This window comes from Coregonus lavaretus (assembly GCF_964263955.1).
Source record: "Coregonus lavaretus genome assembly, chromosome: 14".
NCBI classification, from domain to species: Eukaryota; Metazoa; Chordata; class Actinopteri; order Salmoniformes; family Salmonidae; genus Coregonus; species Coregonus lavaretus.
The window spans coordinates 12,193,001-12,206,290 of record NC_140001.1 but is presented as its reverse complement, the minus strand read 5'-3'; the positions used below and the strand labels follow the sequence as shown (position 1 = coordinate 12,206,290).

At 43.7% G+C, this 13,290-nt stretch overlaps 1 protein-coding gene across 3 annotated transcripts in view; it reads right to left on the bottom strand.

Annotated features, from left to right (window-relative positions):
- Positions 1-13,290, bottom strand: part of LOC311141266 (ras GTPase-activating protein 1-like) — a 46,796-nt gene that overhangs the window by 2,487 nt on the left and 31,019 nt on the right. For 2 of the 3 annotated variants that reach the window (XM_084176528.1, XM_084176530.1), the window contains 18 exons: positions 11,575-11,725; positions 11,211-11,289; positions 10,961-11,084; positions 10,261-10,417; positions 9,821-9,908; positions 9,624-9,704; positions 9,119-9,276; positions 8,836-8,912; positions 8,505-8,677; positions 8,047-8,206; positions 7,670-7,812; positions 6,749-6,864; positions 6,431-6,535; positions 5,929-6,012; positions 5,582-5,649; positions 2,137-2,225; positions 1,730-1,807; positions 1,465-1,599 (listed from right to left, as the gene is read on the bottom strand). In XM_084176528.1, coding sequence (XP_084032654.1) covers positions 1,465-1,599; positions 1,730-1,807; positions 2,137-2,225; positions 5,582-5,649; positions 5,929-6,012; positions 6,431-6,535; positions 6,749-6,864; positions 7,670-7,812; positions 8,047-8,206; positions 8,505-8,677; positions 8,836-8,912; positions 9,119-9,276; positions 9,624-9,704; positions 9,821-9,908; positions 10,261-10,417; positions 10,961-11,084; positions 11,211-11,289; positions 11,575-11,725 — 2,066 coding nt within the window. The remainder of the gene's footprint in view (positions 1-1,464; positions 1,600-1,729; positions 1,808-2,136; positions 2,226-5,581; positions 5,650-5,928; positions 6,013-6,430; positions 6,536-6,748; positions 6,865-7,669; positions 7,813-8,046; positions 8,207-8,504; positions 8,678-8,835; positions 8,913-9,118; positions 9,277-9,623; positions 9,705-9,820; positions 9,909-10,260; positions 10,418-10,960; positions 11,085-11,210; positions 11,290-11,574; positions 11,726-13,290) is intronic. The other variant, XM_084176529.1, reaches the window with a different exon arrangement.

Here is a 13,290-nt window from a genome sequence, read left to right as displayed (position 1 = left end):
AAAAAGCCTTTCTAGCCTTTCAATCACTGCTTGAATGCACTTGCCACACACACTACATGACCAAAAGTATGTGGACACCTGCTCATCGAACATCTCATTCCAAAATCATGGGCATTAATATGGAGTTGGTCCCCCCTTTGCTGCTATAACAGCCTCCACTTGATGTTGGAACATTCCTGCGGGGACTTGCTTCCATTCAGCCACAAGAACATTAGTGAGGTTGGCCACTGATGTTGGGAGATTAGGCCTGGCTCGCAGTCGGCGTTCCATTTCATCCCAAAGGTGTTCGATGGGGTTGAGGTCAGGGCTCTGTGCAGGCCAGTCAAGTTCTTCCACACCCATCTCGACAAACCATTTCTGTCGCTTTTGTACACGGGGGCATTGTCATGCTGAAACAGGAAAGGGCCTTCCCCAAACTGTTGCCACAAATGTGAATGCACAGAATCGTCTAGAATGTCATTGTATGCTGTAGTGTTAAGATTTCCCTTCACTGGAACTAAGGGGCCTAGCCTGAACCATGAAAAACAGCCCCAGACCATTATTTCTCCTCCACCGAACTTTACAGTTGGCACTATGCATTAGGGCAGGTAGCGTTCTCCTGGCATCCTTCAAACCCAGATTCGTCCATTGGACTGCCAGATGGTGAAGCGTTATTCATCACTCCAGAGAATGTGTTTCCACTGCTCCAGAGTCTAATGGTGGCAAACTTTACACCACTCCAGCCGACGCTTGGCATTGCGCATGGTGATCTTAGGCTTGTATGCAGCAGCTCAGCCAAGGAAACCCATTTCATGACGCTCATGACTAACAGTTTTTGTGCTGACGTTGCTTCCAGAGGCAGTTTGAGTGGTGACTGTTGCAAACGAGGAGAGACAATCTTTATGCGCTTCAGCACTCGGCGGTCCCGTTCTGTGAGCTTGTGTGGCCTACCACTTCGTGGCTAAGCAGTTGTTGCTCCTAGACGTCTCCACTTGACAATAACAGCACTTACAGTTGACTGGGGAAGCTCTAGCAGGGCAGAAACTGGACTAACTGACTTGTTGGAAAGGTGGCATCCTATGGTGGTGCCACATTGAAAATCACTGAGCTCGTGAGTAAGGCCTGTCACTGTCAATGTTTGTCTATGGAGATTGCATGGCTGTGTGCTCGATTTTATACACCTGTCAGCAACGGGTGTGTGCTGAAATGGCCAAATCCACTAATTTGAAGGGGTCCACATACTTTTGTATATATAGTGTACATATCTACCTCTATCACTCCAGTATCCCTGCACATTGTAAATCTAGTATTGGAACTGACCCTGTGAATAGCTTCTTACTTTCTCATGTTCTTATTTCTATTTCACATGTTTTTATTCTACCCTGTTATGTTTACTACTACATTGATATTGATTACTGCATTGTTGGGTTTGGAGCTTGCAAGAAAAGCATTTCACTGTACTTGACATTAACTTTTAACACACACCTGCTGTGCTCCCCTCTCGTTGCTCAGGGTGCGGAGGTCGTCTGAGTGTGAGACACAGATCTCATGCAGGGCAGCGAGGTCGCGGGACAGGTCTGTCCTAAAGTGCTCTGTAGCTTCAGGGAGGTCAGGGACATTCTAGAAAGGACCCAAACGCACATACACATTAATGTCTTCCCTAGACATTGGGACAGAGTTTCTATGACGTCTACATGTACCTAATAAGAGTTCCAATGATGTCTAAAGGAAATGACAACAGGTAACCTACACCCAACTCATCCAGAAACATGATCATTCTATGTTTGTTGTTTTTGATGAAGGGGTTCACTCCCTCCATGTAGGGCTCCTGGATTGAAAAGAGGAACACTCCATTACTTTCTGACATATAGACGGTAAAGTTATGAATGGGTGATTTTGTTTTGCATGGCCCCGTGCCCCGAGTAGGTGGAGATTTCACTTAACGATCAATGGAATGGTCTACAATGTACAAACTCTGCCCACCAGGGGTACCGGGCCATGCAAAACGAACTCACCCAATATAATAACTACTGTTCCCTGAACCAGGTACAACTCAAAGCTGTGGAGGATTACACTTTGGTTTGCCTGCGCTTAGATGACACAGGGATACAAACGTCCCCACACTGAACTGTGTAGGGAGCTTTAAGGTGGTCTTACCTTAGCACCAAACTCCACCAGGTTAGCCAGGTTCTGGACAGACTTGGCAACCAGAGTGAGGGTACGTCCCGCTGTTGCAGAGGGAGGGTCTACACAAAAAAGACGAACACACACGGAAATTAAGAAATGTATTGACTTGATCATACTGTTCATTCCAAGCTAAGCAATAATCAATTTCTGCAATACCAAATACAGTTGAAGTCGGAAGTTTACATACACCTTAGCCAAATACATTTAAACTCAGTTGTTTTTCACAGTTCCTGACATTAAATCCTAGTAAAAATTCCCTGTGTTAGGTCAGTTAGGATCACCACTTTATTTTAAGAATGTGAAATGACAGAATAATAGCAGAGATAATTATATATTTCAGCTTTTAGTTCTTTCATCACATTCCCAGTGGGTCAGAAGTTTACATACACTCAATGAGTATTTGGTAGCATTGCCTTTAAATTGTTTAACTTGGGTTAAACGTTTTGGGTAGCCTTCCACAAGCTTCCCACAATAAGTTGGGTGAATTTTGGCCCATTCCTCCTGACAGAGCTGGTGTAACTGAGTCAGGTTTGTAGGCCTCCTTGCTCGCACACGCTTTTTCAGTTCTGCCCACACATTTTCTATAGGATTGAGGTCAAGGCTTTGTGATGGCCACTCCAATACCTTGACTTTGTTGTCCTTAAGCCATTTTGCCACAACTTTGGAAGTATGCTTGGGGTCATTGTCCACTTGGAAGACCCATTTGCGACCAAGCTTTAACTTCCTGACTGATGTCTTGAGATGTTGCTTCAATATATCCACATAATTTTCCTTCCTCATGATGCCATCTATTTTGTGAAGTGCACCAGTCCCTCCTGCAGCAATGCACCCCCACAGCATGACGCTGCCACCTCCGTGCTTCACGGTTGGGATGGTGTTCTTCGGCTTGCAAGCAACCCCCTTTTTCCTCCAAACATAATGATGGTCATTATGGCCAAACAGTTCTATTTTTGTTTCATCAGACCAGAGGACGTTTCTCAAAAAAGTACGATCTTTGTCCCCATGTGCAGTTGCAAACCATAGTCTGGCTTTTTTATGGCGGTTTGGAGCAGTGGCTTCTTCCTTGTTGAGCGGCCTTTCAGGTTATGTCGATATAGGACTCGTTCTACTTTGGATATAGATACTTTTGTACCTGTATCCTCCAGCATCTTCACAAGGTCCTTTGCTGTTGTTCTGGGATTGATCTGCACTTTTCGCACCAAAGTACGTTCATCTCTAGGAGACAGAATGCGTCTCCTTCCTGAGCGGTATGACGGCTGCGTGGTCCCATGGTGTTTATACTTGCGTACTATTGTTTGTACAGATGAACATAGTACCTTCAGGCATTTGGAAATTGCTCCCAAGGATGAACTTGTGGAGGTCTACCATTTTTTTTCTGAGGTCTTGGCTTATTTATTTTGATTTCAAGCAAAGAGGCACTGAGTTTGAAAGTAGGCCTTGAAATACATCCACAGGTACACCTCCAATTGACTCAAATTATGTCAATTAGTCTATCAGAAGCTTCAAAAGCCATTACATCATTTTCGGGAATTTTCCAAGCTGTTTAAAGGCACAGTCAACTTAGTGTATATAAACTTCTGACCCACTGGAATTGTGATACAGTGAATTATAAGTGAAATAATCTGTCTATAAACAATTGTTGGAAAAATGACTTGTGTCATGCACAAAGTAGATGTCCTAACTGACTTGCCAAAACTAGTTTGTTAACAAGAAATGTGTGGAGTGGTTGAAAAACAAGTTTTAATGACTCCAACCTAAGTGTATGTAAACTTCTGACTTCAACTGTACATACCGTGAGGGAAAAAAGTATTTGATCCCCTGCTGATTTTGTACGTTTGCCCACTGACAAAGAAATGATCAGTCTATAATTTTAATGGTAGGTTTATCTGAACAGTGAGAGACAGAATAACATCAAAAAAATCCAGAAAAAACGCATGTCAAAAATGTTATAAATTGATTTGCATTTTAATGAGGGAAATAAGTATTTGACCCCCTCTCAATCAGAAAGATTTCTGTCTCCCAGGTGTCTTTTATACAGGTAACGAGCTGAGATTAGGAGGACACTCTTAAAGGGAGTGCTCCTAATCTCAGCTTGTTACCTGTATAAAAGACACCTGTCCACAGAAGCAATCAATCAATCAGATTCCAAACTCTCCACCATGGCCAAGACCAAAGAGCTCTCCAAGGATGTCAGGGACAAGATTGTAGACCTACACACGGCTGGAATGGGCTACAAGACCATCGCCAAGCAGCTTGGTGAGAAGGTGACAACAGTTGGTACGATTATTCGCAAATGGAAGAAACACAAAAGACCTGTCAATCTCCCTCAGCCTGGGGCTCCATGCAAGATCTCACCTCGTGGAGTTGCAATGATCATGAGAACGGTGAGGAATCAGCCCAGAACTACACGGGAGGATCTTGTCAATGATCTCAAGGCAGCTGGGACCATAGTCACCAAGAAAACAATTGGTAACACACTACGCCGTGAAGGACTGAAATCCTGCAGCACCCGCAAGATCCCCCTGCTCAAGAAAGCACATATACAGGCCCGTCTGAAGTTTGCCAATGAACATCTGAATGATTCAGAGGAGAACTGGGTGAACGTGTTGTGGTCAGATAAGACCAAAATCGAGCTCTTTGGCATCAACTCAACTCGCCGTGTTTGGAGGAGGAGGAATGCTGCCTATGACCCCAAGAACACCATCCCCACCGTCAAACATGGAGGTGGAAACATTATGCTTTGGGGGTGTTTTTCTGCTAAGGGGACAGGACATCTTCACCGCATCAAAGGGACGATGGACGGGGCCATGTACCGTCAAATCTTAGGTGAGAACCTCCTTCCCTCAGCCAAGGCATTGAAAATGGGTTGTGGATGGGTATTCCAGCATGACAATGACCCAAAACACACAGCCAAGGCAACAAAGGAGTGGCTCAAGAAGAAGCCCATTAAGGTCCTGGAGTGGCCTAGCCAGTCTCCAGACCTTAATCCTATAGAAAATCTGTGGAGGGAGCTGAAGGTTCGAGTTGCCAAACGTCAGGCTCGAAACCTTAATGACTTGGAGAAGATCTGCAAAGAGGAGTGGGACAAAATCCCTCCTGAGATGTGTGCAAACCTGGTGGCCAACTACAAGAAACGTCTGACCTCTGTGATTGCCAACAAGGGTTTTGCCACCAAGTACTAAGTCATGTTTTGCAGAGGGGTCAAATACTTATTTCCCTCATTAAAATGCAAATCAATTTATAACATTTTTGACATGCGTTTTCTGGATTTTTTTGTTGTTATTCTGTCTCTCACTGTTCAAATAAACCTACCATTAAAATTATAGACTGATCATGTCTTTGTCAGAGGGCAAACGTACAAAATCAGCAGGGGATCAAATACTTTTTCCCTCACTGTAGAAGGGTTAAAGCTCACCAGCGATGATGTTGAACATTCTTGGGTTGAGGATGGCAGGACAGATCAGTCTCAGGAACACAAAGCCACTGGAAGAGTCAAACAAGAAATCGGTTAAATCAGTACTTCAAATCAAATTGTATTCATCACATGTGCCGAATACAACAGATGTAGACCTTACAGTTAAACATTCCCAAACGTTTCCAATATAGCTCCCCCTTGTGTAAGTCGCTCTGGATAAGAGCGTCTGCTAAATGACTAAAATGTAATGTAAATGTTGACCAAGGGCTGCACCATTCTAATTCTACGGTTTGCCCATACATGAGGCTTGCAGATAAAGTAGATCTATGGTGTGTATAGTTAGTTACCTGACCACCCGGGTTCTCATGGTGGTGTTGGGCCATTTCTGCTGCACTGACTTCTGTAGACACCCATAGATATATCTTAGAGTTCTGGAAGGGTCAATGAGAGAGAGAGAGAGAGAGAGAGAGAGAGAGCGCGAGTGAGTGAGTGCATGTACTGGAATATGGCTTAAATATACTGTATACATGTCAAACTATCCTATGGATCTACTTTCATGTGTTCAGTTCATTTGTTGGTTTGTATGATGACATAATAGATTGATTGTACAACAGAAGAACGTCATGATATGAGGTTCAAACTATGGAGATGGTTTCTTATTGGCAGTGTATATTTTACCGGCAGAAAATTAATGTCGGTGGGAGGCGGTACTCTAACCCAATGTTACTTTTCCCAAACTATAGCAAAACCTTAACCTGACCCTCGTTCCTAAACCTAACCTTAAGTGATTTCGACCCCTATGCCTAAACTTAAGTTTGCGTTCTGCCGGTCGAATATACACTTCCTTACTTATTAGGGTTGGGCCGATGAACGATGTCATCGGGTGTCGACAATGATTGACAGCCATCGTCGATGAGGACGTCATCGTCGATGACAGACGAAAGCCTATTTACACTTGACAAAGCAGAACAGTACAGACAGTATAGTCAAATTATCAACTGGGATTGAGTAGTCTTTTTGTTAGTCCAAATCAACGAGTCCCGATCGACGATATGACAAAAGTTTATACATCACCCAACCCTAATATCACATGTGGATGGTTCCCGTGTTAGTTTGTTGGTATATGCACCGTGGAGTGGTGTGTGTGGATGTGCTGTGTGTTCTTACGGGGGCAGGATCTCAGCAGCCATGAAGATCTTCTCCACCAGCTCAGACAGGATGAGGAGGAGGTGGGCCAGGTTCAGATGCACATCCTCGTTCTTCTCCAGTTTGGAGGGGTTCAGCTAGAGGGAGGGGGGGAAAGAGATGTTTCATCATAGACATACACTGAGTGTACAAAACATTATGAACACCTGCTCTTTCTATGACAGACTGACCAGGTGAATCCAGGTGAAAGCTATGATCCCTTACTGACGTCACTTGTTAAATCCACTTCAATCAGTGTAGATGAAGGGGAGGACAGAGGTTAAAAAATGATTTGAGACAATTGAGACATAGATTGTATGTGTGCCATTCAGACGGTTTGAGGCTGTTCTGAGGACAAAAGGGGGTGCAACTCAATATTAGGAAGGTGTTCCTAATATTTTGTACACTCAGTGTACTTGTGCTAGTGAACAACATGATTGGCTACATGAGACGTGTCTTCTATCACTAGAGTAGGATTTGATGTTGAAAGCAACTGTACAAGATCAATGTTCAATGCCACAGTGTGTATAATGCCCTCTGTCCCACTAGAAGTCCTGTGAGATCACAACAGAGACTGGGGAATGCCAAGCAGGCACCGAAGTTGAATCTGTGTCATGAGTTACTGTTTTATCTTCTGGGTAGCCAAAGTACTGATATGATGTTACAAACGCCAAGTGCTCCATTCTACTCAGGAGATAACGTGAAGAAATAGCTGGATTGTAGCCGACACACTTCTCTGCTGAAAGAGTTGTGACTAAGGTAACTTTACAGATATTGCTGAAACTATTTTACAAGCCAAAACAGATACAGTAGGTAGAGATGGGCTAAACAAAAACTAAATAAGGCTACCTCCAAGTATGAAAAGCCTTTCTGCATATATAGCAAGTGTGTGTGTGCGTTTACCTCGCAGGACTGCTTGCTCTCCATGATCTTGAGGATGGTGTCTTTGAGGGCGTGGTGGACGAAGGGTGTGGCCGTGGCCTTCATGTACTGCTCCATCAGTGTGCTGGCCAGTGTGGTCGCTCGGAACAGGGTCGTTGCCTCGTCTGGGAAACAGAGAGAGAGGGGACTTCTCATCAGCCAACGGTGTGTGTGTCTCGATCATAGCTTTCACGTTGAAATCACATTATACACAATCTGCCTCCAAGCATCTACAAATAGAGATACTTCAGGATGACAAAGAGCCACCCAAAGGGAAATGCTCTATGTCACTAAAATAACATGATGCCACTACAACAATAGATTATCTGTAAATATTCATCTCAATATGTTTGTCTTACCCTCCATGTTGATCTCTCGGTCGTTGAGTGTCCTGAGTAGCGGGGCCTCTGTCTTCTCGTGTCTGAAGATACGCAGCAGGATGCTGGCCAGCAGGGTGCGGTCCTGCCCACACACATGGGCCAGAGCATAGATCACATGGAACTCCTTCAGCAGGATCAGCTGTGGGACACGGACAGATGGACGGAAGGACAGACGGGGTCAATGTCAGTGATGTATTGTAAAAACAAGTGGCCGATCATTTACACTTCTCTTTTTCCAGGACACGTACTCTGCACGTCACAATATATTGTGTATTATTCCTTGTTTTGGTGTCTCACTGAGTATGTGCTGGTCATTTCGCTGCACCTGCGATAACATCTGCAAATCTGTGTGCGCGACCAATAAACTTTGATTTGACTAATGTTAATAGTTCATTAATGAATTAATTCATCATCTTCATTAATAGGGTGTGTCTGACCTCTTTGAACTCGCTGTACTCCTCCTCAGGCATGATCTTCTCCATGGAGTAGCGGGCTCGCACCCTCAGGGAGCCCGGCTCGATGCCCTTCAGAGGCACGTGGGAGCTCAGAGGGAACCACTCGTCTATCATCTGGCCCTTCTGCAGGCGGCTCAGCTGGCAACGCATGAACACTGATGCACAGGGAGACAGAGATGGAGATTGAGTGGAACACAGAGGCACTAACACAATGCAGCAAATAATTTCTCTCATATCGATATGGAATGGGATTATAAAAGGAGAGAGTGTTTGAGATAGATTGCGATCTAGTCCAAGTAGAACGGAGACTCACAGATGTCGCTTTCTTTGCTCTTCTTTGTCTTGTTGCTCAGGCTGATTTCAAACCTGTTGATTTCACTCGACAAGTCACTGAGGGGAAAAAAAAATTATTGTCTGTCAATGTAAGGAACCCAAACATGATTCGACAGCTAATCATTGTATCAATGCAATAGTATGGCCATATTATTACTAAGTGCAGTGAGGAGTTATGGTATAAGTTATAGTATACGGAAGCCAAATACAAATGTCAATTTCACCCTAAATTGCCAATGAATGGAGTTGTAAAAGGAACTGACTCAAAGATGAACTCCTCTGTGAAGACGGGGTTCTGACCCTCTCTGGGGTGGGTCTTGGCCACCTGCACATTGTTCAGGTAGATGTTGCAGTAGGGGTTGGTGAAGTGCTTCACAGGCAGCTTGTGGGCCTCCTCCACGTACAGGACCAGGCTGCTCACCTGACGGGACACAAACACATCAGGACAACAGACAATTACTCAGGGCATCTGATGCCTCAGTTGGCTGGAGTAAAGTGCATGGAACACCATAGTAGTGGGTTTGAATAATATCAAATGACCATATCGGTAAACAATCTTTCTTTTAAAAGAGATGAGATGAGTGATGCATTGGGTGTTATTCTTTGGGGAGTTGAGGCCCAACTTGCATTTCAAGATTCAATACTGTATTGCCATATCAAAACACATTTGTTAGGAATTTGATTTATTAAACATACATTTGTGGCAAATGCATTTTCTGAAATGCACAATACAAAACAGCATTTGACTGGAATTGCCAGTGTTTGTACCTGTCGGAGCCTCTTGTTGGGAGTGGGCTGGGTGGGTTTCCTAAGGTTACTGCAGAACGTCTGCAGACATTTCATCCAGTCCTACAGAGAGGAAAGAACACTGTTAAGACTTAAGAATGGTGTGACTGTGACAGAACATCCACAATCAGTCATAGAGCGAGGGAGACAGACAGATAGACAGAGCGATCAGTACAAACCTGTGCCTGTTCAGGAGTCTCGCCAGCGAAGTAGAATATGTACTGTTCCTCACTAAAGTGCTGGACCACAACTTGGAAACAGTTTGGCCTGCAAACAAGAACAGGAGCAGCCAGGTATTACCGAACAAGTACGTACCCAATCGAATGTCTCCAACTGATCAAACTCAGAATGTATCAAATTCAGACTGGGGAGAACTAAGGACAAAACTCTGCCCAACATGGCTACAATTGTTTTGACATTTTAGTCATTTTACAGATGCTCTTATCCAGAGTGAATTACAATTAATGCATTCATCTTAAGATAGCTAGCTGAGACAACCACATATCACAGTCGTAGTAAGTACATTTTCCCTCAATAAAGTAGTTATTATTATGTTATTTTGCAATGATTCGTTCTTATCACAGTCCATGTCCACACAGATGTAGGTGGAGTGTCTCACCTGCCAAACAGACTGTCGTGCACACCGTACACAGAGCACACACTCAGGTCAATCAGGCCTTTGGGTTTGGTGGCTCTCTTCTCACTCTCAAAGTAGATGAGCTGGGCGTCGTTCCCCTCCAGGATGAAGTAGAGGTTCTTCCACCGCTTGCCTTTGCCTGGAGGAGGGGAGAGGAGAGGGGAGAAGACATCAGGCCAATTCCCCAATTCTCTCTCATCTGCCTGCACTTGTTCACTCCCTCTCAAGTTTAGGGGAGAGTTTCCACCATATTTAATACACCAGTCCTTTCCTTTTAAATCCTAGAGGGGTAGTATATCAGTGACCACTTCAGGGAGAAGTAGGAGTGATGAAATGGGCTAAGGTCTAGATTACATTTACAGACATTTGAGATTACATTCCCCGCGGAGAAATCATCTAAGCGTAAAAAACATATGGGTAACTCAGTGGCCTTGTGGTTAGAGTGTCTGCCCTGAGATTGGAAGGTTGTGAGCCGAGTCACACCAAAGACTGTAAAAATAAATGGGACCTGAAGAGTCTCTCCTTGGCACTCAGCATTAAGGAGATAGACTGGGGGTAAGGCCCTGCCATAGACTAGTGTCCTGTCCAGGGGGTGTACTTGTATATCAATCTGCCTCACGCTATAGAAAGAGGATATAGGCTCCTGTCCTACTGTATGAGCCGTTCCGGGCTGCTTACTTACCTTTGTTGAATTGGAGGTAGCCTTTCTTGACAATGTTTTTGTAGAACGCGTCTTTCGTTTTCCGTCTGATGGTGTTATATATCTCCTTGCCGTCCACCAAGTCTGAGAGCACTTGTTCCTGGTGCTGAAATATATGAACATGAATGTCAATAAAACAACACAATTAATGAAATACCTGTAAATCTATAGCCTTCTCAAACTGATATGACAGGAGTCGCACCACTATGGAGGTGTCTGGACTCAGGCTTACCTGCACTGACACAGCATCTTTCAGGTTGTAGCCCTCCACGATCTGCTCTTTCTTATAATGGTCAATAATGTCATCAACACTGTCAGAGAGAGAAGAGACAGAGCATAGCAGTTATTTCTACTGACCAGCAATGACCATCATACTCTGTCATAACGCTTCAGACTTATAGTATTTAGTACTTTCTGTATAAGCTATATTTCTATGTGGGACTGTAAACCTGGATATCACAAAATCTTTATAAGATTACAGGTAAGGCCACAGGGTTTCCCTGACCAGAAAAGTTATTTTCTGATTCTATTGAACGCCTCCCTCATGGTTCATGATTATTGCACTGGGAGACATTATGAGGCCCCGTCACACGTACCTGTTGTAGTACCTCCCCCCCATCATGTACTGATTGTTGGGGGTGGGGCATATCTTAAACCTTTGGATGTTCTCATTGGTGCGAAAAAACAGGGAGTAGTCCCCGGGTGTGTTGTCTGACGGCCGCACCAGGAAGCTGCACACTTGACCAACTGATTGAGAGAGAGAAATTCAACACTGTTATTGTTGGCATTAACATGTTTAGTATTGACGTTTTACTACCAATACATTATTGGAACATATATTTCAGCAACAGAAAATATTTGTTGTTATCAAGATCACATAGAAATGGGAACATAATCCCACTGTGTTATGTTCCTCAGTGAGTAGAATGTAATATGTAGAGACAGCGAGAGTGTAGTGGTACCCGTCATCAGAAGGTTATAATGAGGATAATGTAATATGTAGAGTATAGTGGTACCCCTCATCAGAAGGTTATAATGAGGATCATGTAATATGTAGAGTATAGTGGTACCCCTCATCAGAAGGTTATAGTGAGGATAATGTAATATGTAGAGTATAGTGGTACCCGTCATCAGAAGGTTATAATGAGGATAATGTAATATGTAGAGTATAGTGGTACCCCTCATCAGAAGGTTATAATGAGGACAATGTAATATGTAGAGTATAGAGGTACCCGTCATCAGAAGGTTATAATGAGGATAATGTAATATGTAGAGTATAGTGGTACCTGTCATCAGAAGGTTATAATGAGGACAATGTAATATGTAGAGTATAGAGGTACCCGTCATCAGAAGGTTATAGTGAGGATAATGTAATATGTAGAGTATAGTGGTACCCGTCATCAGAAGGTTATAGTGAGGATAATGTCATATGTAAAGTATAGTGCAGCAGTTCCCAAACTAGGGGTCACAACCCCACGTGGGGTAGCCTGATATGAAAATGGGGTCGCGGGGAGAATTTCCAAAATCCTGGTAAAAATACATTTTAAAAACATGTAATATCGTCTTTGTCTCTCAAAATCATTGTGATGTGGTTAACCTTAATCTAAATTAAAAGTATTCAAATCTAAAAGTTACAATTCAACTAGAGAACACCCTTAGGTCGTGGGAAAAGGCCACACTTGACCGTTGCACTTGAATCATTCCCACGGTGAATGGCTAGGCCCACTATGCTATGAAACCACACACTATTGCAGAGACGTTGATATAACCGGCAGCAATTGATATGGTGAAAACAATGTGTGGGGAGGCAGAGGCACAGAAACTCACATCAATACCTTTGTCAGATAACACTGAAACTAATAATTGATGCTATAGCTAGCAATAAAGAGGAAACGCTGATTGAACGACAAACTCCCCACCTTATGCTCTCCAAATGATCTTTAGCTGTGAGTGCCGAGATACCCATGCATTTACTTTTATTAGCTACATGTGAGGACATATTGTTTCGTTTCACGATTCCCGAGCATGAAACTGCACAGGGGATGTTCAGTGTGCTATGTGCCTATATTGATGAAAAACAGATTCCATGGGATCGAATCATGGGTTTTTTCAAAGATGGGGCTCCATCTATCACGGGACGACAGGCAGGTCTCTGCACTCTAGATATGAATGTGTCTCCCTCTGCCATATGGAAGCATTGTATGATACACCCACTGAGCTATAATGGATACACAGAGCGCAACTGGCGGCAAAAAAACTCAGATATACAGCAGGTAACTTCTAATGTAAACTACATCGCGCACGCCTGTTCG